Source organism: Eumetopias jubatus, unplaced genomic scaffold (assembly GCF_037043125.1).
Source record: "Eumetopias jubatus isolate StellerSeaLion01/CBP00866 unplaced genomic scaffold, mEumJub1_p1.0 scaffold_10, whole genome shotgun sequence".
NCBI classification, from domain to species: Eukaryota; Metazoa; Chordata; class Mammalia; order Carnivora; family Otariidae; genus Eumetopias; species Eumetopias jubatus.
The window spans coordinates 104,677,941-104,703,816 of NW_028274816.1; the positions used below are offsets into that span (position 1 = coordinate 104,677,941).

The 25,876-nt window shown below is 58.8% G+C and overlaps 1 protein-coding gene across 7 annotated transcripts; it reads right to left on the reverse strand.

Moving 5' to 3' along the window:
* Positions 1-25: 25 nt before the first annotated feature.
* Positions 26-25,609, reverse strand: MLLT6 (MLLT6, PHD finger containing). 7 transcript variants are annotated; one of them, XM_088028291.1, is made up of 22 exons: positions 25,460-25,609; positions 24,176-24,255; positions 23,647-23,701; positions 23,305-23,414; positions 22,269-22,372; positions 21,986-22,079; positions 19,535-19,696; positions 18,588-18,686; positions 15,993-16,218; positions 14,868-15,482; positions 14,213-14,400; positions 13,869-13,977; positions 12,619-12,685; positions 12,274-12,419; positions 11,548-11,745; positions 11,353-11,441; positions 9,898-10,247; positions 9,371-9,461; positions 8,087-8,437; positions 2,597-2,653; positions 1,930-2,049; positions 26-428 (listed from the first exon to the last, which is right to left on the reverse strand). In XM_088028291.1, the coding sequence occupies exons 1-22, from the start codon at positions 25,566-25,568 to the stop codon at positions 249-251; spliced, it is 3,600 nt and encodes a 1,199-aa protein (XP_087884417.1). In that variant the 5' UTR covers positions 25,569-25,609; the 3' UTR covers positions 26-248. The 7 variants fall into 7 exon arrangements, with proteins under 7 accessions (XP_087884417.1, XP_027945751.1, XP_027945608.1 ...); XM_028089807.2 differs by lacking the exons at positions 26-428; positions 1,930-2,049; positions 2,597-2,653 and adding exons at positions 3,644-7,531; positions 21,413-21,529 and having other exon boundaries at positions 19,535-19,573; XM_028089810.2 differs by lacking the exons at positions 26-428; positions 1,930-2,049; positions 2,597-2,653 and adding an exon at positions 3,644-7,531 and having other exon boundaries at positions 19,535-19,573.
* Positions 25,610-25,876: the final 267 nt, after the last annotated feature.

A 25,876-nucleotide genomic window follows, 5' to 3' on the forward strand; every position in this document is an offset into this window, starting at 1 on the left:
ACCAATGACCACAAGAGCACCGCACTGGGTGGGCACGGTGTTTAATACCACCTTCACCAGCAGGTGATGAGCCAGGGGTGTGTTCCCTGGCTGCCCGAGAGACCTCAGGTATTGGGAGCAAGCCCTTCACAAGCCAGCACTGAGGACTGGGGTCCCTGGGTGGTCCCTTCTTGGGCTCAGCACTCCCGTTTCCTTCCCCACAAATGGGGTGTCTGCCAGAGGCCTGGGGCTAGACGGCAGCCAGCCCCTCAGAGTGGGGAGCCCACTTCTGCCTTCTGCACCCGCTCACTCCGGTGGGTGCCGTCACAGTACGGGGCCTTCTGGGTGGCCTTGCAGGTGCAGAGGGCCACTGTGCGGGTCTCCTGGGCCTTGAACTTGAGTGGGGACAGGCCAGTGCGTTGGAAGAAGTGGGAGCCGTCACAGAAGGGCTGGTGAGGGAAAGAGAGACGTTAGAGACCCAACCCCACGTGCTGGGGTGGGGCAGGTCTGGAAGGAAGGGCACGGGCACGCTGTGTCTAGGGCTCAGGCTCCTGAGTTGACCGCCGGGGTGCCGTCGCTGACCTCTATCTGAGGGGTGAGAGGAAAGCCGTGCCAAGGAAATGGAATAAATAGTGGTTCTTAGGCACTTTGCCCACTTCAGTAGGAGGCTTTACAATATTTGTCTCTTTGGGCCCCAGAAGACCGGGATACGGGGGCAGAATTTTCAAGGTGAAGTGGGACTTTTGGTATCAGCAATGTTTACACTGATAGTTTTTTTGTTTTGTTCTTTCTTAATGTCTCTGAGTCTCCACTGGCTCATAAATTCATTTCCTTCCACATTTTCTCAGGGTAAAAACTTCTCTGCGTGGGAGAGAACCTACATGCCTCACAATGCTTTGCGACTGGGGTATCCATTTTGTCTGGCTCCGGGGAAACAAGTGGGCATGTTACGGGAAGTGGATGTGGCAGGGTGGAAGGGTAAACCGGCTGTCTGGTGCAGGAGAAGGTTCCCCATCCTCCCTGGAAGCTGTTCCAGCAGAGACTGGGTCATGGAAACTGGCCTTGACTTGCTAGTTAGCGGCAGAGCTGGAGCCAGGGCCTCTTGCCCTTGAGGTCAGGGTAGGGTGGGAGGAGAGAGGAGAGAAGTCCGCAAATAGAACCCAGCAACCTGCCCCAGAGGGCAGAAGGCAGGAAGGCAGAGGGCCGGCCCGCAGGCGCTAGGCCCCACGGCGGAGGACACTCCCCTGGTGCTGCCGCGCCCTCGGGCCGCACTGCGCCCAGCCGAGGCCATGGCAAAGCAGGACTTGGGACCTGGGCTGTCAACATGGCTTCGAGGCACACAGTTCAGAGCCCAGCTCAGGAAGGAAAGAGGCCTAGGAGGCTGGGCATACGGGTCAGGTTCCTGCTGGAAGGAAGGCTCCTGGGGCGGAAGGGAGAGGGAGGTGGGAGCAGGTAGCGGCAGGGAACCAGGGAACCAGCCTCAGCCGAGAGAGGGAGGGGCTGCAGGAGACAGGGGAGAGGGGCGCTTGGCAGCACGAGCGCCCGCGGTCGTCCCAGTGTTGGGGTCCAAGGCCTGGGAACCTCTGGCTCAGGTGCTTCCTGGAAGGAGGGAGAGAAGAGGGGAGAGAGACACCGGGCCCCTGGGTGCTTAGAGCAGGGACTCCAGGCCGAGGGTCCAAGGAGGGCGCACCGGAAGCGGGGGGCACGACCCTGGGCTCCAGCGGCCTGGCCGTGAGACTGAGTTTCTTTCTCCCTGGCCTCCTCTCAAAGGGTGGATACAGAGAACAGGGAGCTCAGGGCTGTGGGTGTTCTTCACCCCAACCTCCCTCTGTTGTCCTTCAGGTATGTGTGGGGAAAGAGGAGGGTCTCGGGCAGGAGCTCCCAGGAGAGACCTACTCTCCCAACCAGGGGTGTCCTATGTTAATGAGACGTGGGGCAGGGGGCTCTCACCTGCTTCTTGCTGCGGCCACACACACACCATCTGTAGGTTTTCCCGGCTACCAACTTCACCCTGATGGGCGTTTTCAGGGCCACCACGGACTTGGCTGGGGCTTTAGGGAACCATCGGATCTGTGGCATGGGGAGACGAAGGGCTTGGGGTCAGCCCATGCCCTGGAAGCACTTTCCTGCCTGTGGCCTTGTCCAGATTCCCAGTGGCCCTGGCTTATGGCAATCTTCCTCTGCAGGAGGCAGGGTGCCACCCCACAAGGACACCATAAGGACCCTGAGCTTCAGACAGGGAAGAGATTTCAAGCCCACGCAGGCACTCTGGTTTCTGCGCCCAGTGGCCTCCCTTTCAAACCTGGACTCCCACCTGGGGGCCAGGAAGGGGAGGGCCAGGATCCTGCCAGCCTAAGTGGGGTCACCCGCCCCTGGCGCTGTGTTTATCAGGCACTGCTCTTCCCAGCGGAGAAGCCTGGGTCCCTGCCCTGGGCACTCTGGTCACCCCACCTCCCCCCCGAGCCATCATGAAGGGGACTACAGGCAGGGGCCTCCTGACACTGGAGTCTGGGAAGTAGGGCTGACCCCCTCTGGTTGGTTCTCTGGTTTCTACCTTTGGCGTCTCTGGGCCTGGGGGACTTGGGAAGGGGAAGGGAAGGGGAAATGGGGTACTCACCAGCCAGGAGGAGATGTCCCGCCTCTGGTTCAGCTTCTGAAAGGTACTCAGGCATGACTAGACGGTGGTTTGGAAGCAGGGTGGGGGGAAAGAAAGTCAGTGGAAAGCGGGTTGCCAGAGGGAAGTCATCTGGAAGGGACGAGACGCCAGGGATGCAGGGCGTAGGAGAAACAAGACGGTAAGAAAAAGGGGTCACAAGACAGGAAGTGGAGGTGCTGGGGGCTGCTGGCTGCACCCGCCCGGCGCTCAGGGAGGGCTGCAAGGCACCAGGCGAAGTGGGAGCTGGGGACGCTCAGCAGGGAGGCGGCGGGGACGGGGCGGGGGGGGGGGGGGCAGGCGGCCGGCGGCGCGGGGTCGGGGTGCTCACCCAGGCCGCAGGCCGCAGGGGCGCCCCCACGCCGCCGCCCATGCCGCCGCCCACGCCGGTCCCCGCCGCTGCGCTGCGCCGGCTCCGCCCCGCGCCCGGGTCACGTCCCGCCCCCGCCCAACCGGCCGGCCCGGAAGACGCCGCGGGGCTCCGCGCGGACGGGGCCCGGGGCCCGGGGCCTGCGCCGTCCGGGGTGCCTCCCCCCCCCTCCCCGCGCCGCCGCCGGAAGCCCGGCCGGCCCCCGCCCCCCGCAGCCTCCTCGGCCCCCCACCCCGGGGGGAGGGGTGCGGAGGGGGCGTCCGCTCCGGGAGCATCGCCTCGGCGCTCGCGGCCCGCGCCTCCCGGTGTGGGCGGGGACCTCCCGGGAGCCCGCGGCTCAGGCGGAGGCTAAGGCCGCGTCTCGGGGAGCGCCGTGCGGCTCCCGCTCAGGCCCCAGGGAGCTTGCTTTTGCAACAGATTCCCGCCTGGCCCGGGCGTACGCATTACCGCCTTGTGGGTGGGCACAGGTATCTGAGTTTTCAGCCGGAACCTGGTTGTCTTGCGCGTACTGGTCTGTGAACTACTATTCTAAGTGCTTAAAGAAGTGTAACAGACCACCCCTCCCCTCATCCCCTCCCAAGGCTCCCACCGTTGGCACTGCCCTCCCCTTCCCTTCAGTAAAGCCAGACAAAGCAGGGGTCTTTGGATTTTTTTTTTTTTGTAAAACATTCTTTTATTAAAAGAACAAGTGCTGTTTATGAACTGCCCTTCGTACAAATAACATCCGTTATACAAAGATACAAGATCCGGGTTATGCACAATTCCAGGCTTGGAAGTGAGAGGAGGGGGGCATTGCCTTTTGGGCTGAGGCTATAAAGGAGGTTCTAGAAAGAATGTAAAAGGAGCCCCTGGGTTTGCAACTCTGGCTTCCCCTCCCTGCTCCCCTAGGAAGGGTCTGCTACATTGAGACAGGCTGGGATGGACAGGGGGAAAACGGGGCTGGGAGTCAGGGTTTGGGTCTCCAGTCCTGCCACCTGAGTCCCAAGTTGGGCTGGAGGAAATGAACAAAGGGCAATGAAGGCACCCCCCCAGTCCCCAACTTTTCAGTAGATCAAGTCAAAGTGGTCGGGAGCTGGACACACTTTGAATCCGGATTGATGTGACTGGAAGGAGCCAGGGTGTTGCGCCCCACTTCCTCCAGATTCCCCACTGAAGTGACCTTAATCCGTCTGGGCACCTCTGCCCATTGAGTTAAGGAGAATTGGGAGCAAGCCGCCTACTCCTAACTTGGGCCCACCACACACCAAGGAAGATGCTGGAGGTTGGCAAGGGGAGCCCGTGCCTTTGAACAGTTGTCTGCATTTCCAGTTCAAGGAAAGGGAAGCATGAGGTCCCCCTTTCTCAGAGCTGGCCCCTGGCTCTGGCTCCCCTCATTTGTCTAGGCCCTTCCCTGGAGCCCTTCCCTAGAACTCAGTAACAGGAATGGGTGGGGCGCTCTCAGCCTCAAGGTTAGGGCACCAGAAGGCAGCGGTAGACCCAGGAGCCTGAGGGGAAAGACACACACAAATAGGAAAAACTTAAAAAAAAAAAAAAAAGCAATCTTTAAAGTGTCATTGTCTATGGAGAGGATCCATCAGCTCTGAGCTAAGACAATCAGTGCTACACAGATACCCTCCCACCCCAGGGCCCAGCCCAGCACTCACACACAGGGACAGACAGCCAGCCACATGGAGGTGGTGCAGTGGGGGGCGAGAGAGCCCAGGACCAGGAGGCCAGGGTCCTGAGGGCTGGTCCTGGCTCTGCCCCAAGCCCCTGCCCCTCCTAGGCTTGGAGCTATCACCCGTGAAGCAAGGAACTGGCTCCAACCACCCCTAAAGATAGGTCCCTTCCAACTCTGACACTCATGCACCAGTCGTGACCTCAAAGCCGGACAGGGGTTCAGCATGCACACCCCCTCACACCTCCACGCTGAGTGTGATCATACACGAAGCTCCTCTCATGCATTTTCAGACTCCATTTCCGCCCTGCAAACCACATCCTTTCTCTCTGCTAGGCAGAGAGATCTACAAATCTGTGTCTTTTCCCACTCCCCATCCAAATTCGTCCTAGAAAAAGGGACAGAGGCTGGAAAAGGAGGGTGAGGTCACTAAAGCCATTCCCCCTGCATTGGGATCCTGAAGATCTCCAGAACTTTCCTATTATAAAGCTCCCTCTGAAGAAGGAAATGCACGACCTCTCTCATACCCCCCTGCCCCAAATTGAGGGACAGCAGCAATCCATATTCAGCCTGGGTCCCTTCTTCCAACCTAACCTACCTACGGCTGCACCCCAGCCTGGGGAAAGCTGGAAAAACATAGGCTCTTGGAGATGAGAACCCCAGGCTCATGGGTGCTGGGAGGGAGCGGGGAGGTCTTGGTTCCAGTGCACTAAATCCTAGGGACCTCTCACTCTGCCACAGCGGGCTCAGAGAGGTTTTGGCTTCCCTCACTATCCAGAACAGAAGTTGACTTGGGCTCCTAGTGGGCCGGCCTTGGGCAAGGGTGTGAGTGTGAATGAGCAACTCTTCTAAGAACCTCTAAAGGTTATTTTTCTTTTCAGTGGTTTGGGGGCAGGGAATTAGAGAGCTTAATAGATGAAGATGAACAAAATGCTGAGTCCTATCATTTCTTTCTAATTGATATTTAGCATTAATAAAAAGTATTTCTGAGGTCATCACAACTGCCTTCCCCCCACCCCCAAGCCCTTGCAAGTGCCTAAGAAATTGCCTCTGAAGGATTCCCACCCACCCCCTCCTTTATCAGCTCCCTAACATCTTACAAAGTCTTATCAACAGGAATATTAATATTATTTTCAGTATCAGAAAAAAACCAGTTGAGCAGCACAGGCAAAAATATATCTGCACTACGTTTCTGTCGTTGCCAAAAATATACACATCTTCTTTTCTTTATTTAAAAAAAAACCAACAATAACAAAAACCCAAACAGAAACACACACAAAAAATCCACACATGCAAAGACTGACGAGACACGAGCATCAGGGAAAGCTGGAAACGCCTTCTCCCGGCTCCAACCCCAGTGCAACTGAAACAGAGATACAGGCTTCACCCTCGCCCCGCTCCTGGCTGCCCTACCGGCCCCTCAGCCTTTGTCACCAAAGGCTCTGGGCAGGTGGGGGCTCTTTAAGGTGAGAATTGCCCCCTACACCCCGGGGAAATAGCTGGTGGGTGAAGGGACAGTTGTCAGGTCAGCTTGAGCTGAAGGCTCCCCTGGTTGGTGGGGGTGGGGTGCAGGGGGGGAAGCAAGCTGGCTAATTCTGGGAGGGAGGTTTTCACCAAAGGAAGTGGCACTTTACTCCCCCTCTTTGCCCCATCCCCCAGATCCCTGGGGCTCCCCCTGGGCCAGGGAAGCAGGACCAACTGTCAGTGGGGGAAGGGGGGCTCCAAGGGGGCAGTGAGACCATGTGGGGGTCTGGGGGAGGGAAGGCAGGACATTACCCTGATTCAAAGCCCCCAGCCCCCAGTTACTCTCCAATATTGGAGTACTGTTCTGGTTTTTGTTAACCATTCATGCCCCAGAAAGGGACCAAAGTTGGTGAGGTGGGGAGGGTGCAAACAAAAGCTGGGAGCCCCCTTCTGGTGCTGCCTCATCTGAGCACTGCTCCTATCCCTGCCCTCGGCTGCCCCAGGTCCAGGGGGAGACAGACAGACAGACAGACAGACAGACAGACACACACACACACACACACACACACAGATGCACACACACACAGGCACACACGCTCTCTGAGTCAGGCAGCTCCATCTTCCCACCCTCCGCACTCCTAAATCCAATAGTGCAAACAAGGGGCAGGGCACCAAGAGGGTTGGGCCTCGCCCCCCCTGCCCTCCCCCATCCCATCACCGTCACGGGTGGCGGGGGGCTCCCGAGAGGTGGGGAGGCGTGGGCTTAGTTTGGTGCCGTCTTGCCCCTTCCTCAGCTCCCTCATCTGTGGGCTTTTACAAGCTCAGCTTGTAACCCTCATTAGGGGGCAGGGGCAGGGGACCAGGGAGACACAGTCCAAGGGATCTCTTCTGCCATCTGCCCAAGTTGGGAAGAAACTGCAGGTAAAGCAGGGCCACCCCTTCTTTTGTAAGAGATTTCCGCGCACGGGCAGGCCCAGGGCCTGTCCCCCCACCTCTCCCCACTCAAGTGCTGATCCATTTTATGTGGGGGGTCCAACCAACCCCCCACTTATACCATGGCCCACGTGGCTCTTGGAGGACCTCAAAACATTGCTGAGAGTGGGGGCTCCTAGGTGGGCTTGAAGCCTATCCTCCCTCTGAGCCCCTCACAAAGGGGTCAGTGTGGAGGGAGAGGGCCAATGGAAGGGGCATCTCTCTCCGGCTCAGTCCTCGGCACCAGGAGCACCCCACACTCCCTGGGCCTCAGCACATGATCTGGGCTGGGGCTCTCCAGTGTCTGGGTGCAGGTGCCTGCTCCAGGCTAGGTAGGGCCCCTCAGGCCAAGATCTGCCCCCTCCATCTGGGGGTCAGAAGGGGCTGAGTGGATTTAGCCTTTTTCCTGGTTGGCTGAGGTTCCTTTGTCAGCGGTCTGGAAAGAGAGGAAGGGAGGCTGGGGGTTTAGGAGGTATCTGGTTCTAACACCCAGTTGTGAACAGGGGCCTGGGGTAAGACCACTGCTGTAGGACGGAGTAAGGGAGCCCGGCTGAAGCCCCTGCCCTGGGCTCTTGGGCTAAGGCGAGTGTTTGGGTGGGGGTGGGGGTGGAGGGCAAGGTGCCCTGCACTAGGGCACCCAGCTAAGCAAGGCCAGCACCCTGGGCTCTGACAGTATGCCCTCAGAGGAAGGAGGGAGGGCCTTTCTCCGGAGGGCCCACCCAGAGCATTCTCTTTTTCTAACTGGTCCACTCAGAGAGGAAACGGACTTTCCTAAATGGTCTTCTCAGAAGAACCCCATTTTCTAACTGGTCCTTTTGCTATAAGCCCACGCTCGGAGTCTGTCTCTGGCGGAGCCAGCAGAGGCCCTGGGGCCTGGAGCAGGGCGCTTTGCTGACCTAGGGGTCACTTCCGTCCCCCTTCTCATGCTCCACCTCTGCCCATCCCGGAGAAGGTGAGGGCGGACAGGCCGGCCCGGGGCCCCCCTACTCACCCCTCCTTTGGGGCCACTGCCGTCCGCCCCCGCCAGGCTGAGGAAGGGGTTGGTCTGGGCCGTGAGGACTGGAGGACCGCCTGCCGCGGCCACTGCCGCGGCCGCCGCCGCCGCAGCCATGAGACTCGGGTTGTTGCCGAGTGAGGGAGCCACCAGGGCTCCGGCGGGCAGCAGGGCGGGGGCAGATGCAGCGGGCAGCAGGCCCGGGGTGCCCGCAGACAGCAGCGGGGTGGAGCTTCCTGCCAGCAGGCTGGCCATGGGCAGCTGGGAGCCCCCGGCCATCTGCAGCCGCTGCAGCTCCCGCTTCTGCTGGATCTGCTGGATCATCTGGTAGACGACAGTCTGGTGTTCCTGCAAGGGGGTCAGACGGCTCAGGGGCCAGTGGTCCCCGGAGCCAGCTTGCCCTGCTTGGCCCGGGGCACCATCCCATCTCACTGGAGCCATGAGGAAGGAGACCTGGGGAACGGTCAAGGTCCTGTCTCGAACTCCCCACTCGGGGCCTCAGTCTCCCCATCTGGATAAGAAAGCGGTTGGGGCCCTGAGTGTCGACCTGGGGCACCCCTCCCCGGGGTACCCCTGGCCCAGAGCTGGAGGATGTCTGGCAGCCCTGACCCCACCCCCTCGCTGTATCACTTCCTCAGTCGCTATGACAACCACAAATGCCCCCAGGGGTGGTATGACCCCAAGTTGAGAAAGAACTAGGCTAGGTCAATAGTATTCAACTCCCCCTCTTTTTGTTTTGTTTTGTTTCTTTTAAGATTCATTTATTTTTGCTTTGAACAGACAAGGCATTGTCAGTGTTCCAAACACCAAAACAATATCAAGGTTTACCTTAAGAAATCCTGCTCCTACCCCTGTTCCCATCTGGCCCCTATAGGTAACCAGTTGAATTGGTTTCTTGTGTTTCTTTCTAGGAAAATGATTGTTTTGTTTTTTCAATTCCCTCCTTTTTAAAAGGCAGAACTCCTTTTCTCCAAAGGAAACCTTCGCAGAACCCAAAGGGGCTGCTCTGGTTGAGAGGGTGCCCACCTGCTCAGCCGCAGACCCTGCAGCTCCCCTTGAAGATCCTTGGGGCTGGGATTGGAAATGCTCAGTAACTGGGGGCTCACCACCCTCTAGGATATGAGCACCCCTTCAGCAATGCCCAGGGCCTGAGAGCAACCTTATCCCCTCTGCCCCGCAGGGTCCAGTGTGGGGCGGCCCTCGCTCCGTTCTGTGCCTGCCCAGCCCCCGACATGGGCCCTCCCCACGGGGCTGCAGCTGCCTGGGAAGAGAGGGCATTACCGGGCTCAGCTGCGGGGAGGCCAGGAGCTGCTGGAGCTGCTGCAGTTGCTGTTCTTGCTGCTGCAGGACATGCCTCTGCTGCTCGGATAGGCTGAGGCAGGAGACAAACACAGACCGTGGGAAGGGGCAGGGAGACACTCCTCCCCCACCCCGGCCCCTCCAAGCTCCCAGACTCCCTCAGGCCCAGGTGGAGAAAGGCAGGGATGTGCGGTTTTAGAGGACTACAGAGAAACAGAGCAAGCTCAGAGACCACTGGGAGGGAGACAAGTTCGATGGAAGAACTTTCCCGGAAGGGAAATGAAGCCTGGGGGTGCAAGACAGAAACCGATGCTTTTGTCCCTGGAGAGCACATCCAGAGGGCACCCACATCTAACATCTAGGGAGTATCTGGGGCCAAGAGGTGACTAGATTTTATGCCCTGTAAGACTGGAAGAACATTCTTCCTTTTGGGGGGCTGTGGGTGTTGGGGGGAGTCCCTCCCAGAGCCAGCCTCCCCGTTCCCTTCCCCAGGCTGAGCTCTCCCTCACCTGTTAAGACAACCTGGCAGCTGCAGCGTGGGGGCCCCGCCAGCCTGGCTCAAGCCCGCAGGGTTGGGGGCGGCAGCCCCATTCAACCCCCCCAGGAGCCCATTGAGGGGCAGGGCCCCGCTGCCCGCCAGCCCTCCCAACAGCCCCTCAGCCATGGGCATGGCCCCCAGCCCTGCTGCCCCCGGTGCCCGGCCCAGCCCGTTCTGTGGCTGGGGCGGGAGCGGGGCAGGGGCCCCGGGCAGGGCCAGGGGCAGAGTAGCGGGGCTCTGCTGGAGCAGGGGCAGCGGTGGGGGCGTGCTGTGGAAGGACAGCGACGAGCTGCTGCGGCTGGGGCAGCCTGAGTGTGGGTCCTGGGGAGGGAGGGGGAAGGGAGGGGTCAGAGGGGCGGGGGGCCAGCGTGACCTTTCTGGCCCCCGGCCCAGCACCCACCAGCATTCTCACAGAGCACAGTCACCCCACCTCACCCAGGCAGAGCCACCCAGGAGGAAGAAGCCAGACCCAGGGATAAAAGCTAAGAATCCAAATAGTCTTCACAAATTGCGTTTACAGATCACTTCCTGGGGGCCCAGCACCCCTCGCACTCCTTGTTAATCATGAACAGTGACGTTGGTGGTGGCCATCTAGTGAACTAGACCCAGGGTTCACTGCTTGCCCCAAACTATCTCTTTATTCCCACATACGGGTGAAGCCATTGATTCTTAAGCAGGCTAAGTAACTCTGCAGGCAGAAGAAGAGCAGCTGGAGGGGAAAGGCTCAGGTTCAAATTCTGTGTCCACAGTTCACTGGGTTCTCTGTCTCAGTTTCCTCACTCATAACATGAGGGAAATAGTAGTACTGTTCCATAAGGTTATTGGAAGACTAAACAAACCAATGCTTTGAAAATCTCAGCACAGGACATGATTTCAGAGGGCAAGTGTGCAATCAATACTCGTTTAGGGCTACGATTATTGTTGCTCAAGTATACACCACCCCGTTTGTTTGATTTCAATAGTAACCACAACCTAAGGATAGACTGCTCCCCCCAACACCGCCGATCACAGGGGGATTACTGGGTGCCAGTTGCTGTAATAAACCTCTCCCAAATACTTCTCAAAGAGGCCTTCCCTAACCACCTCCTAACTCCAGAAGAATCCTACCCTGATTCTGCCTCACAGCCCTTAAAATATTTCCATTTTCGCACTTTTCCTGGTTTGTAATGGTTATTTTCTTGGATCGCTAGTCTATCCTCAGGAGCGGGGCTGTGACCGTTTTGCTCATTGATTGCTTGGCCAGTGCCTAGTATTAAGTAGGCACCTATAATTATTATTTAATGAAGGAAGGAATGGATCGGTCAACCAATTGCTCAGCCAATCACTTCACTGCCCAGCCTCCAATGGCTGCAGGGTGGAGACGAGACCGGAAAGCCCTGGTGCTTCCCCTCCTGCCCACCCCTTGCCTCCCCCCTGCAGCGCCCACCTCGGAAGACGTGGACAGAGAGTTGTCCAGGCCAAGACTGTTCTTCCCCGGGGGGCTCTTGCTGGTGCTTAAGGAATCGCTGCTGCCAGCTGAGGGAGGGGATCAGGTTAGAAGGTCAAGGGCTGGAGTCGGGGCCAGATCGTCCGACTGCCCGGCAGAGGCTCCCACTCCCTGACTCGGTGGGAATCCCCTTACCTTGGGGAGGCAGGCCATAGGGCCCAGGGACTGGGCCGTTGGCAGCAGGCAGGGCGGCAGGCAGGGCGGGGAAGGGCACAGAAAGCTGCACATTGAGAATCTGCAGCCGCTCCTTCTTGGCCGTCAGGCTCAGGATCTGTTCCTGAAGCCGCTGGTTTTCCTTCTGCAGCGCGTGCAGTGCCTTCAGCATCTCCACGACTGCAGAGAGAGGGTGAGAGCGCCTGAGCCCTGCAGGCCTGGAGAGGCGGGGCGAGGGCGGGGGGCGGGGCGAGAGAACCGGAGGCGGGGCCTGGAGGGCGGGGCCTGGCGGAGGAAATCAGACTCAGACCTAAAAGAGAAGGCGCCTGCTAGCAATAGCAAGAGACTCAGGTGAGCTCGGAGAGGCGGGACCCGGGGGCAGCCAGAGGTGTGAGGCCTGGGGGCGGGGCCTGAGGCTGGGGGTCGAGGCCCTGACTGGGAGCGTTAGAGGCCGGTGGAAGGTGGAAGTTGGAGCCTAGTAACGTAAGGGCCAGAAGGCCGCGGAGGCCGAAGGCTTGGCGCACAGGTGGCGTGTCCAGCAGCCGGGCCTAGCAAAGGTTAGATGTAAGGCTCGGGGTAGCCAAGAGTTAAGGCTGGGGCGGGGCCAAGGGGCGGAACCTTAAAGAAGTTTGGGGAACTCGGAGAGAAAGGTGACCGAGTCTGGGGGTCCTAGGGCAGGTCTCCCAGCCCGGCCCCACCCCTCCTCACTGTTGACACCGGCCTCGCCGTCGCCCTGCTTCTCCAACAGCTGCTCCATGTTAGTCGTTCCGGGGGCCGCTGGGTCTAACTGGCCACCCCCGCAGGGTGCAGACGCTGTCTGGTCAAAGAGTGCGGGGAGGCTGCTGATGGGGGACCTGGGGTCGGAAGAGAAAACCGGGCTCAGGCTTACCTCACGTCCCTACTCCTGTCTCCCTCCTCCCCCCTCAGGGGTTCCAGTCGTTCCCTCTTGGACCCCACCCTCTCCTGGCGCCCGTCTGTCCATCCCCTCCTCCCTCTAGTGTCCCCCCAGCCCCGCTCCCAGCCCCTCCCCCAAGCCGCCGCCCCCTCCCTCACATGGAAGACAGACTCTCCTGGGGGGAGGTCCCCCGACACCGGAAGCTGCAGTCCTCCAGGTCTGGCTCTTGGAAGGAGAAGGGGAGCAGGGATCAGCGGGGAAAGGGTGCCGTCGGCCTCACGGTCCCCGCCTGGGAAGTGGGTGCGGGATCTGGGACTTTACCGCAGACCCCTTTCCCCCAGGATCTCCCCCAACCCCAGACTGGCAGTTCTAGCTCGTAAGGCGCTGGGAGCCCGGGCTTGGAAACCTGGCCCCTCGGGAGGCACAGCCATGGGATCTGGTCTCTTTCCCTTTCTCTAGGCAGAAAGGCGGCCGCTGCCTGGCTTCTTTCAGAACCACCTCTCAATTTCTTTCCTGGTGGATTCAGGGTTATAGAAATTCAGGGTCTGGACAGTCCTCAGTTGAACTTGGACCTGATACTTGCTATGTGACCTTGGGCTTGAAACTAATCTCACTAAAATGACTGTTAGGAGGATTAAAAACAAGGTAATAAATGTGAAGTGTCAGCTGTCCTGCAGCAAGCCCTTAATAACTGCAGCTATTATAATTAGTCTTGTGCGACTTCCCATATTCATAAACTCCTAAGTTAGACTGCAAAATCTTTTCCTGGGCCACGGAATTCCAATTTGAATTTTGGAAAAGGTAGTCACCCTGCGCTGTCAGATCATTAATTCTGGAATCGGATTCGGCCCCTTTAAGAAGGTTTACCTGAACTGGCGGCCGGGAGGTGAGCCCCGCCCCCTAACCGGCCAGGTGGTGTCTCTGCACCAATCAGCTCTCTGGGGCTGGGTTGACTCTCCAGGGAGGGGGAGGGGCGCTTGTGATCCTCCCCCTTAACTCCGAAATACCCGGAGCGCAGGTTGCCCAGCTGGCGGATTCGAAAGGTCCCATCCCGAGGACTAAGAGGCCGGCAGGGAACTGGGATTGGAGTCAGGGCCAGAATGTGAGCTCTGGCTCTGCCTTTCTCTACTTCAACTGCTTTGAGCAAACCATTAAGCCTTTTTCTTCTGTGAGCAGCAGTAATTCTGCCGGTCCTGTCCCGTCTCTCCACGGTTTTGTTTTGTTTTGTTAACGTGAAAGTGTACCCTGGTTTGTTGTGTGTGAATTTTTTTTTTTTTTTTCCAGGGCGGGCAATGGCCAGAGGGAGGGGGCAGCCGGAAAGTCCTCCCATCTGTCTGGGGTGACATGCAGGTGATGGGTGCCCCTCAGGTCTTTGGGAAGAACAGGGAATGGGGTCAGAGACACATACCTGTGTGGCTGCTCTCGGCTTGGGTGAGGAGGGGGTTAACGGCACCCATGGGGGTTCCAAAGATGTGGGTAGAAGGGAGGCTAAAGGTAGAGCCAGCCAGAGAAAACACCTGAGGGAAAGGAGGTAGAGTCCAGCCTGGTGGTTATTCTTGGATCTAGGGCACAACTGTGTGTGTAGAGGGGGAGGGGATCAGGTGTGCTGGGGAGGAGAAGACCAGAGAGGGAGACATTCTGGTGGCGACCAAGCCCAATCTCTCCATCTCTCCCATGGAGAGCTGGTGTCCCAGGCAGCCTGTCTGTCCCCCACCTGCCCAGGGATGAAGGAGCCCAGGGGTAAGGCCTCACCTGAGTGGTGGAGATAGAAGCAGAGGAGGAGGGGAGGGTGCTGGTGAATGGGGAGCGGCTGAGGCGGGGCAGGGCCGAGGTCCCTGGGGGCCCCAGCAGGCTGGAGGAGAGGGGGGTGCTGCAGACAGCCCGCAGCATTCCACCATTGCCACCATGGGAGATGGGGTCCTTATTACTGGTGTAGATGCCTACAGGCACAAGAAGGACACAGAGGGAAGCTTCGGGTCACCACTCCCCCCACCCCACCCCAGACCCCAGGCCCCTCCTCAGTCAGGTGTCTGGGGCAGCCCCTCCCCAGGGATAATACTCCCCAGGATCTGGGGAGTATCACATCAGTCTAACCCTCTTGCTGCAAAGCTGTCACTTCTTGCCTATGTGACATCTGCTTGACATGCCTGCTTATTAGACTGCCCTGCCCAGGCCAGGGGGATTCCAGGCTTTTCTAATAGGTAAGTCCTACTGGCAGTCTACTCCAATCTCTCCCACCACGACCCTGCAGAAGACAGGAACGGGGGAGTGTCTTAGAGCTGACTGGCTCTTCCATCCTTTATCTCCGTCCCTTGGAGCATCTATCCCATTTCCCTCTGACTGTATGCCTATGCCTCTGTTCCCTCACTAGACTGGCTGGGCCCTGAGATGCCCAAGGGTCACTAACCTGCCCCTAGCAGGGGGGACTCCAGGCTCAGGCTGGGAAGGCTCCCTGAAGGCCCAAAGGTGCGGGAGGCCAGACCACCCAGGCCAGAGCTGACCAGGGACCCTCCGGAGAAGGGCGAGGCAGCAGTGGCAGTAAAGCCAGCCAGCTGGGCACTGGGCAGGGAGGGAGCAGCTGGGCCCCCAGCCCCCTCCTTGTTCCGGCTGCCCTTGGGACGACCTGGTCCATGTCGGCTCCTCTTGCTAGCTTTGTGCTTCTTCTCCTTCAGGCCTGTCTCAGGGGTCTCCTCCGTAGGCACAGGGGCGGCACTCAGTGTGGGCATTCGCTTGTGGGTGCCTGCTGAGGCCCCGGACCCCGAGACGTGAGGAGACTTGTAGTCTCCAGGGGATGGGGCCCTGGCCCGGCCTGAGCTGGAGGTGGTGGTGGAGAAGCGCATGATGGGCCCGAAGCCAGAGAAGACCACCTTCTGCTCAAAGAGGTCAGCTTTGGGGGGCTCGGGGGCTGAGGGAGAGGGAGGGGCTGAGGGGGTAGGGGCTGCAGGCTTGGAGTACTTGTCCTCCTCTGGCTGCTCCAGCTTGGGGAATGCCGAGAAGTCAGGGGAGCTCTGCAGGGACGAGACTGCACAGAGGGAAAACAGAATTACAGCTGGGCCCCAGATCCCACCCCCCCACCCAACTGCACTAGCTGGAGAGAGCTCTGGTGGTGGGGGGGAAGCCTGGGTTCCTGTCCCAGCTCTGCTTCTGTCTCTGTGTCTTGGGATGAGTGTCCCCCACCCCAGCTTTCCCATGTGCCATAAAGGGGAGAGAGAACTCCTGCCCAGCTGACCTCACTGGACTAGAGAGATTATAGAAGATATCATTAGTGTTGGTACTTTAAAAATGGCACCTCATGGCCCAGGTGCGGGGGATAATGAATACTGTCCCGGCAGTGGGGGGGGTGTGTGGGGGGGGCCTGAGAAGGAGGGGTTGAGGGGAGGGTCCGGAGAGGAGTCACTTGGTGGGGAGCCCCCATCTTTAACCAATTTAAGAAGCAAATGAGACGCAAAGCAGTGCGCAGAGGCCCTGGCTAGAGAAGCTCTGGGCCGAAGGCTGTCCCGCCCCCAGCTTCCTCCAGGAAGCCCACACTCACCTGCAGGCTGGAAGGGCCCCCCAGAGGAGGAGGAAGAGGAGGAGGAGGAGGAGGAGGAGGAGGAGGCGGAGGTGAAACTGCTCACACCTTTCCCACTGCTCAGTTTCTTCCCCTTGTGACTCAGGCTATGGCTGGAAGACTTTTTCCCCTTCGAGTCCCTGCTGCTCTCAGAGGTCTCCTGAGTGCTGGCCTCATGGTGCGAGGAGGATGAAGCTGAGGAGGGGACCTGAGGGAAGGAGGAGAGGGCAAGGCTCAAGGCCAGTTCCCTGGGCTCACCCGGACCTGGCAGTGTGACAGGACGACACAGGGACACAGGGCCCCAGGCGCTAGGGGGAGAGTCCAGGTTGGCTTCGGGAAGGACTTGTGGGCGGGAAGCCCAGATCAGGGAGGTGGGTGTGAGGAGAGGGGAGTCTGTCTGTCCTTTGCCTGAGGCAGAGGAGAGTGACAACAGTCCCTGAGCCTGTCCAGATGTGCCCATCGGTTCAGTCATCCACTGAAGAAATGCTTAGTGGGTCCCAGAAGGCTGGACTTGTGCTGGCCGTGACGTGCGCAGGGCAGAGGGAGCACTGCCCAGGCCCCATCCTTGAGCCCGCCAGTCACCACCCTTCCACCTGGCAGACACCCCCTCCCCGGGCCGCCCTGGGCCCTTCCTAGACAACCTGAGCTTGTAGTGCCAAGCCTCTGCCAGCACAGCCTCTCCTTACTCTTCCTGGGAAACTTCTCATCCTTCCAAATCCAGCTTGGAAGTCCATGAGGCCACCTAGATCCCTGGGGTGGACCCAGTCACTCTGTCCTTAGTTCTAGGGCACCGTGTCCTCACATCAGCCTTGTCAACAGTTGCCACACTGCACTGGAATATCCAGTCCCCACATCGGAGGCCTCCAGCACGCCCCGGAGGGCAGCATGGGCTCTGGGGTCAGGCAGGGCAGGCTGTGGGCCTGGTGGGCTCTGCCATCTACTGCTGTGTTATGTTGTGCGGCCTCTCAACCTTGCTGAGCTTCAGAGTCCTGACAGGGCCAACGAGGCCTCTTTGGAACTGGCACAAGGAACAGAGAGCCAGATACAACGCGTGGGGCCAACAATGGCAGACGCCGGTAGCCGCTCTGAATATACCGCAGACACAGACAGTGGCCCGTGCAAAAGTATGGGCCTTGACAAGCCAGACTGCCTGTGTTCAAATCTCCACTCCCCCACTTACTAGCTTTGTGCTTTTAAGGTAAATTACTTAACCTCTCTATGCCTCGGCTTCTTCATTTGTTAGACTGGGTTAATAAAAATACCAAAATCATTGGATTATTTTGAGGATTAAATGAGCTAATCCCCACAGACCCCTTCCATCCTCCTGTTCGAGAAGGGACCCTGGCATGTGATGCGTGAGTGAGTTAGGGCTTCGTATTACTGCCAGGGATGGTGCTTTTCCTCCTGATGGAGACCAGGTATTCAGGGACGGAACAAATGCTAGAGGAAGGACGGATCAGGGGACGACAGCCACCCTGTGCTGCCCTTCCCCGGGCGGAGTCCTGGTCTCTGTCTTCCTCTTTGTTCTTTTTAACAGCTGGAGTTCTGAAGGGAGCCAGATGTGGTTCTGAGAGCAAGGGAGGAGAGGGGCAAGGGGGAGGGGTAGCTGAAATGCTGGGGTGGGTGGAGGGGGATGGGCAGAAGTCTCCTACATGTCCAGAGGATACCTGGCCCCTGGGAATTCCCACATCTCTGGCCCTATTTCCACCTGCCTGCAGGCCCCAGGGAAAGGTCAGAGGGCATGAATGACAAGCTTTTCCAGGTGAACCCTGGGAAGCAGGCGGGGAGAGGGTTACTGGGACAGTTGCCACAACATCACCCTGGAAACCCGATACCCGAGCCTCCTGCTAAGATGCCCAGAGCTCTGCCAACGTCCTAAGGTGGGTGGAGGTGAGTGGGGTAGTAACGGCGACAGGAAGAAGCAGTTTCTCCAGGCCCCGGTGCTCCTTCGGTGTGGGGGGTGGGCGGTGGGGGGAAGGAAGGGGCGCTCTGGCTTGGATTAGAGACTCTGTAGCCCCTAGGAGGGCCTGCTGGCTGTTCCTCCAGATGTTGCCCATTTCTGGAGACAGGCCCGACATACCAAGCCTGGGAAGGGTGGGATGAGTGGGGGTTTCGGGGTGCTGTCCGTAGGCCTGCCCATGCCACCATGGGATTTTGGTTGGGAGACAGGCTCTGGGCAGTGTCCTGACGTGGGGGAGGGGTGAGAGCGAATGGGTCCTCTCTGCCTATCTCTGGGGAAATGGGCCCCAGAACATGAAGAACCAGCCTGAGTACTGAACCCGCAGACAAGAGCCCAGTGCTGACGCGCTCTGTCTGGACAGAGGCAGATGTAAACATCTGGCAGCCAGCAGGCAGGGCAGCACCCCCACCCCACCCCGACCCTCCTGGTTGGTCAGTGACTGGTGGGGCTGAGGAGCATAGGGTAGAAGGGGGGAGTGGAGAGGGGTGGGGTGGGGAACAGAGGCACAGTAACCTGAAGCTGCTGGGGGCTGCCCAGAGTCCCTGGCTCACTCCTACCCCTTGCAACTTGTCTCCCTCCCCTACCTCGGCCGCTCCCCTGCGTGTGGGCAGCAGTACCTTGTCAGCAGTGGGGACCACAGGCGGGGTGAGGATGCTGGGGGGTGACTCAGGCCGCTTCTTGTGCTTCTGTTTAAGGCGTTCTTTGTCCTTTCGACTCTAGGGAGGCAGAAGTGACCAGATCTGGGTTGTGGGGGGACAGTCTGGTTGAGGATACACATGCCATGTGCATGGGGGGAATAGTCCCCTCTCAGGGATGGGCTTTATGGGCATCATCTCCCCCTATGGAGAGACTGGGAGACTTAAGCTGGACAAGAATGGCTCAGGCAGGTTGCCCTGGGAGCCAAAGGCCCCTCCCCCTCCTCCTCACTGCTTGCTAAAAATAGCCTGTCCCATTAGCACATCAGGGACACAGAGTACCACACACAGGAGCCCGCACCTGCGAGGGTGTCCACCTGGGGCCTGGAGCTGTGCATGCAGCTGGGATAGGAACCAGGCACCCTGGGATGTACAGCACGAGGGGACAGAGACAAGGGGGCTGCCCCATGGCTAGACTGTGAAGGTGTCTGCGAACATGCAGGGCCGTGTGTTGAGGGCTTTGGAGACACTGTCATGTCACGAGGAGGGTGTGGAGGAATCACACAGAGCTCCAGGGAAGCCGGGCCCTCACCTTACCCTCCCTGACCCTCGTGTGTCACTTCCTCAGTCCCCTCCTGGCCTTTAGTGGCCTCATGGGAAGGACGGGGGCAGGCCCCAAGGCCTCAGGGGCACCTTGTGGTGGTTTCCTGAGTTATGTGTTGGGGCGCCTGGGGGGCTCAGTCGGCTGAGTGTCTGCCTTCGGCTCAAGTCATGAGCCGCTTCTCCTCCCTTTCCCCCTCCCCCCGCTTGTGCTCTCTCTCAATCTTTCTGTCAAATAAATAAGTAAAATATTAAAAAAAAAAAAAAAAAAAGAAAGAGTTATGTGTTTGTGGGTGTGGGCAGGAGAAGAAAAGGGAGAAGACATTTACCTTCTTCTGGCCCCTTTCATGGTGAGAAGGGTGCTTCTCCTGCTGGGTGGATGGAGAGGCTGACCGGCTTCTCCGGCCAGTGATAAAGCCACTGCCACCTCCCCCTGTGCCACTTCCTCCTCCGGCCCCTCCACCTCCCCCGCTGCTATGCCGGGATGTCTTCTGGGGAAAGAAGAGAGAGGAATTGCCAAACCCTCCTTTCACTAGGTTAGGACAAGATTCCTGGAAGTCAAACGATCCGGGGGGCCAGTCCCTCCCACCCTGCTTGTCACTAAAAGGACCTTGTGTCTTCAATGATGCTTTGCTCAGCAGAAGGCATTCTCTAGTCTCAAATCCTAGAGCTTCCCCAGTTGGCTTATCCAACGCACAGATTCAGCAACTGAGGCCCAGAAGAGCTAGAGGCGTCTTGGCCCTAGCAAGGAACCACTGGAGGTAGAACAAGGGCCCGAGTCTCTTATTTTCTGCCCACATCTTTCCATGGTGCCTCTTGGCCCATCTCAGGCAGCCTGAGCCACAGCCCAGTTCCACCTCTTTGCTGGGGTAGAGACTGCATGGGGGCCCTCCTGGGCAGTCCCTGCTCCCCTGCACTCCGCCCCATGCCCCCTTCCAGATACTTCGCTCCAGCCATCAGCCCTTCCCTCTCTTGATCCTGGCCCTCCCCCTCCATCAAACCCACAGTGGGTCCTTCTGTCCCAAAGGACCTGATGCCCTTAAGAAGAGGGAAGTAAATATGCACAACAGCAAAAACCCAAATGATCCTTGTTCTGCCTCTCCATCCAGCCAGCGGCTGCCCCCTCCTTCCCTTTACAGCTGAGGACTGCCCCCTGCCTGACAGCTTCACCTGTCCCAGACTTGAAGGTGTCCCCTCTAAGGTCACCCACTACCTCTCAATTGCCAAACCCAAGGACTAATTTCAAGCCCCGTCCAACCCAGTTGCTCCCCAGTGGTGGGTACCGCTCCTACCTTTCCAAACACAAGACTCTCCCCTTCTCGGTCCCCCTCACACCTTGCCCCACCCTATACTGGTGGGCACCTGAGGATTCCAGTCCAGCCTTCTCTCCTTGGGGCTGCTACCACCACCCTGCTGGGGGGGGGGAGGGGCAACAGCCACCACACCTGAATACCCCCATGTGGCCCCTCCTGTTAGCCCCACGGAGCTCCCTACCTTGTCCTAAGTTGTCATCAAACCCTGAAACCAAGGTGACCATATAATTTATGATCCAAACCAGGACACTTTTGAAAACAAAAGGGGGAACTATTAATTACACCAGGGTGACAGGCACAAACTGGAACTATCCAGGGCAGAACAGGACATAGGCCAACCCTACAGAAGCCCACTGCACCCCCCTGTTCATAGCAGGCCCAGGTGCCCAAGCACTAAGAGCCTGGGTCCTCTGTCCCACCCTCAAATCCTCCTTCTCAGCCACCTGCACATGTAGGCCTGTCTACCTAGAAACAGTTCTAGAGTCCAGCCTTATCCCGCCAGCCCCCCTTCTCGCAGCTGTCTCCCAGCCTCCAGCCTCAGCCCTTGGGATCCAGCCTCACAGTGGCTGCCAGGGTAATCTTCCTAAAAAATAAATCTGATCATGTTACCCTCCTGCTTACAAGCCTGTGGCCCCGGGGCGCGGGGGTGGGGGTTAAGGTCCAAGCTGAATTCCCAGTCAGGCTGCAGCCTCCCTCTTCAGGACACCTCCAGAGTTTCTGGAGCATGCAGGTCTCTCCACAACCATGGAATAGAAGCCCTCCTCCAGCCTCTTCTTGGGCCCCAGAAGCCCAGGGCAGAGGCCAGCCCTGCTCTGGCCCTGCCTGGGCGTTGTGGTCATCTCCTGCCTCACTCTCCCCAAGCACCCTGTTCTGTCCCCCAGTTCTCTTTATCACCTCAGGACTTGGCCCATGCCAGTCACGCCACCCAGGACTCATTTCTTTCTGTCTCTGCTTGGCAGGTCCCCAAGGAGCTTTCCGATCAAACTCTGTGTTCCAAATCCCGCACACCAGCTGTGGGATAAGTTACACGACCTTGGTGGGTCTTGGTTTACTAATCTGTAACATGGAGAATACTGTACACCCAGTTCTTAGGGATGTGGGGAGGACCACATAAGATGACACATGTAAAGAGCTTTGCACAGAGGCCAAAGCAAGTCACCCCCACAAATGTCAGCTCTTATTGCTTCTACTTGCGCTTAAATGCTGCCTCTTCCTCAAAGCCTCCCAGACTCTGACAGGCAGGGTCTGAGCTGTCTTCTGGGACGGACCACCTGGCTCAGCCCTCATTCACCTCCCACGGGCTGTACCTCAACCCCTTCCTTATCCAGTGGCACAGCTCCTCACAGCAGGGCCTGGGCTCCCTCCATCTCCATCCTCCCAGCACCTGGCTCCAGCCTGGCCTGGAGCCCATACCCTCCTTAAAGCAGGACTGACTGACCCACTCACCACCCGGCGGACAAGACTCACCATTTTGCTGAAGTGGTATTTGCAATAGCCACAGTACTTGACGTTGTCCACCTCCAGCACTTCTTCCTCACACAGCAGGCCTGCCATTTGGGCGCTAAGTGAAACAGGGTAGCCTGAGAAGCGTGTGGCCGCAGACCAGACCGGCCACCTTCTTCCCACCGTCATTGCTATCGCCACCAAAAAGACAGTGGGCTGTGGCAAGCCTCGAAGGGGGCTGGGCCAGCTGCCCAGGGACTCCAGAGAACCCTGGGGGGGGGGGGAGTGGCACAGGCAGGGGTCTCACCAGGTGACATGGAAAGCTTGCCGACATCCGTGGCGGTTACAGGTCATGCAGGCTCCTGAGGCCGCCTTGCTCTCCCGGCCCTGCTCCTCACAGATGTAGCATGTCTGCAGGACACGGTACAATCATCCCCTCCTCCCTTCTACCCGAGGGATCCCTTGGCCTTCTCAGCTCTATCGTCTCCCCGGGATCCTAGGCCAGCGCTATCCAATCGAAGTTTCTGCGATGATGGGAATTTTCCATACCGCGCTGTCCAATACGGTAAGCCATAAAGCACGCAGGCTACTGAACGCCTGAAATGTGGCTAGTGCGACCGAGGAATTGGGACTTTAAATCGTATTTCATTTTAATTTACATAGCTGCATGTAGCTGGTAGCTACTGTATTGGACAGCAGTGCTTGGAGGGTGAGCCCTGTAAGGCCAGGGACTATGTCTGCCTTGCTTAAAGTCAGCTTATTCCCACCCCTGGGCCTTTGCTCATGCTGTTCCTTCTGCCTGGATCCGGAACCCCACCCTCCTCAAGGCTGGCCTCAGCCCACATGTCTTTTTCCTTGACCACTTTATCTAACGTCAGACCCCCTACGAGGTAGTCTTTATTTTTGTACCTTGTTTCTTTTCTTCACAGCACTGACCACAAACTGAATTTATTTTATTTGCCTGTTTATTGATATTTACAGTCTTCCCACACAAAAGCTTGCGTTCCATGGGGGCAGAGAACACATCTGTTTTGATAAGTGACCCCGTGCGCCTGGTACTTCGGCCCAAGTCTGGTACATAGTAGGCATCCTGTACAATGTGTTCAGTGAATGAATAAGTGACGCGCTTGCTCAGGTCCACGACCCAGCGTTACTACTGCCACGGAGCCTACTCGTCTCCAGGAGTTCCAGAGCACAACAGGCAGGTGCCTGGCAGGGGAAGGCGCCTACCCACCTCCTAAGTCCCCCTTTGGCTGGACAGAATCAGATTACACTGGATGGAGAGAGAGCTGGAGGGACCCCAGGACAGCTGGCTGGTACGGGGCCGGACAGGGCCCACTGACCTTGTTGAAGCGGTCATGAGGCACGTACTGCAGCACGATGGGTTCCATGGTGAGCACGTTGGCGAACTGTACCTCCGGGATGTAGAGGGCGCACACCACGTGGGCCCAGCCTGGGGCGGTGGGGGGACAGCCTGAGACCCTGGCCCCTCACCACCCCAAGCTGCACACGGTCCCCCCTCCACAGCCTTCCCATCAGATTCCATTGCCAGCAAGGGAAGGAAAACCCAATCTCCAGCCCCACCCTGGCCACCCCAAAATAGTCCACTCCTGCCTTCCCAGACCCTGCTCAGGGGGCCTTGCTGACCTTGACCGATGAGCTCTGGGGCTCAGGGCCCCCCTCACCTCCATTATCAGTCCTCTTCAATGCCCCGTCTTTGTGTGGGCACAGCTCACACCTCTGCCAATGCAAGGGGCACAGGGATTTTGGGGGGCTTCCCAAAAGGGGGTGGGGGTATCTGCTAAGCTGGGCCCTTCCTGAACACATTCACAGGGCCCCAGGATGAAATGAGCGGTCTATGGGGGATAGGCAGGGGTATGGAAGAAACCGGGTTGGCTATGAGTGGTAATTGCCGGAGATGAGCGATGGGGACATGAAGTTCATTATAGTATTCCCTCTACTTCTATACATGTTGGAAACTTTCCATAATAAAAAGTTCAAAAAAACTAACAAAAATAAAAGGCCCAGTGCTGGCTGGGGGTGGGGCAGAGTAAAGGATAAGCTGAGGGAGAGATGGGTTGGTGAGAGATGTGCAGGAAACAGGAAGTCCTGTGTGACAGTCCCGCCCTAGCCTCAGCCTGAGGCTGATTCCCCTAGTTTAACTGGGAGGAGATGCTCAGGTGTACAGAAGCGGGGAGGGAGTCTCAAACTCACCACCCTGGCTGCTCGCTCCTGAGATTCACATTTCCGGCAGAACCAGGGTCCCGTTGGCACCTGGACGATGCCATAGCAAGCTGGGGGTAGGGGAGAAGAATCACCAAGTAAATCTGTCGGCAGTGGCTTTTCTCAGAGCAACTGGGGGAAGGGGGTGACTCTAAAGGAGGTGGGGCTGCTCCCCTGTCTAGAGTCACTCACTAGACAGCAGGATCACAAGGAATGCCTAACAGCACATGGCCAGCCTTCAACCACACAACCAAACACTCCAAACAGGGATGAGAAGTCTGAGTCCTTGACTTTAAACTTCTAAAAGACCCCCACCGCCACCCCATGCTCTTTCTGGATCAGTTTCCCAACTCCTTCCTGGGAACAGTCTTCATCATCAAGAATAGAGAAAACCAGAGGGACAACATTTACGATAGTCAAACACGTTTTGTTGCTATGGGGGGAGCATTTCTTAAAGGGCCAGTAAGGGAAGAGGTGGGGAAGTAGGGGGTCCAGGGACCTTATCTTAAGCCTCTAATTATAATAGGTACAGGTCAAAAGTCAAGGCCAAGGGCAGGTGCAGTGCAGGTAACCAATAGGAGAGCGGCGGGAAGCCCGGACAGAGACAGCATTAAGCGTTGTCCCAGGAAGGGGGGGGGGGTTAGCTGACTGTGCCAGACAGGCGGGAGATGCCAGCCTGCGCCCTCGGCAAGACTCCTCAAGGAGTTAACTCCCGAACCATGTGCTGTTGGGGGAAACTCCAAACCTCCCTCTTCTCAATTCCCGGCCCCCTGCACAACCTCTCTCCTATCCACAGCTCTTCCCGGAGGATTTTAGGAGTCTCTCTCCCCTGGGACCCTTCTCCTCCCTTCCCAATTCCGCTCCTCCCAGTATCCGGAAGCGGGAGGGGGGGATGACCCCCCCTTGACCTCTCCCTCCGGGAGCCGGGACCAAAATAACCGGGCGGGAGGGGACACCTCGCAGGTAAACATTCCCCCAGCAGCCCCGACACTGGCGGTGTGGGGCGCGGAGAGTGCACTCACTGCCCCCTAGTCTGTCCCCAAACTCCCTCAACTTGGGGTGGGGGGCGCGGGACTGGAACAATAGGCAAGAAAACAATGCCTGACCCGGTCCTCCAGGACCGGGCGGGGGGAGCCCCCCGACGCCTCCCTTCCCTTCAGGTAGGGTGGGGGAGGGGCGCCCGGGCCCCGGGAGGTCTCCGGAGGGCGCGGCCCCGGGGCTCCCCGCGCGCGCCGCCCCCGGGGTCCCGCCGCCCCCAGCGGGCCACCCCCGTACCTTGGTGGACAGCCACGCTGCACGCGTGCCCATCACAGTAGACCAGCGGGTTCTCGGCCCAGCCCCTCTCGTCCGAACATACGCAGCAGCCTCCTACCATCTCCTTCATACTCCCATGAGCTCCCTCCGGGGCTGGGGCGGGGGGCCGGCCGGCGGGGGTCGGGGGTCAGGGGGGGAGGGAGGGAGCGGGGGGCCGCGCGCCTCCTCGCTCCCTCCTCCTCCTCCTCCGCCGCCGCCGCTTCTTTTCTTTGCCTTCTCCTTCCTCCTCCTCGGCGTCCTCCTCCTCCTCCTCCTCGCTCGCTCTGTCTGGCCGCCCCCCCCGCCGTGCTCTCGCCCTCATGCCCCGACGGGCCCCCCCCCCCAACAATAAGACCCGCGCGCCGGGCTCGCCCCCTCCGCGCCGCGCGCCCAGCTACC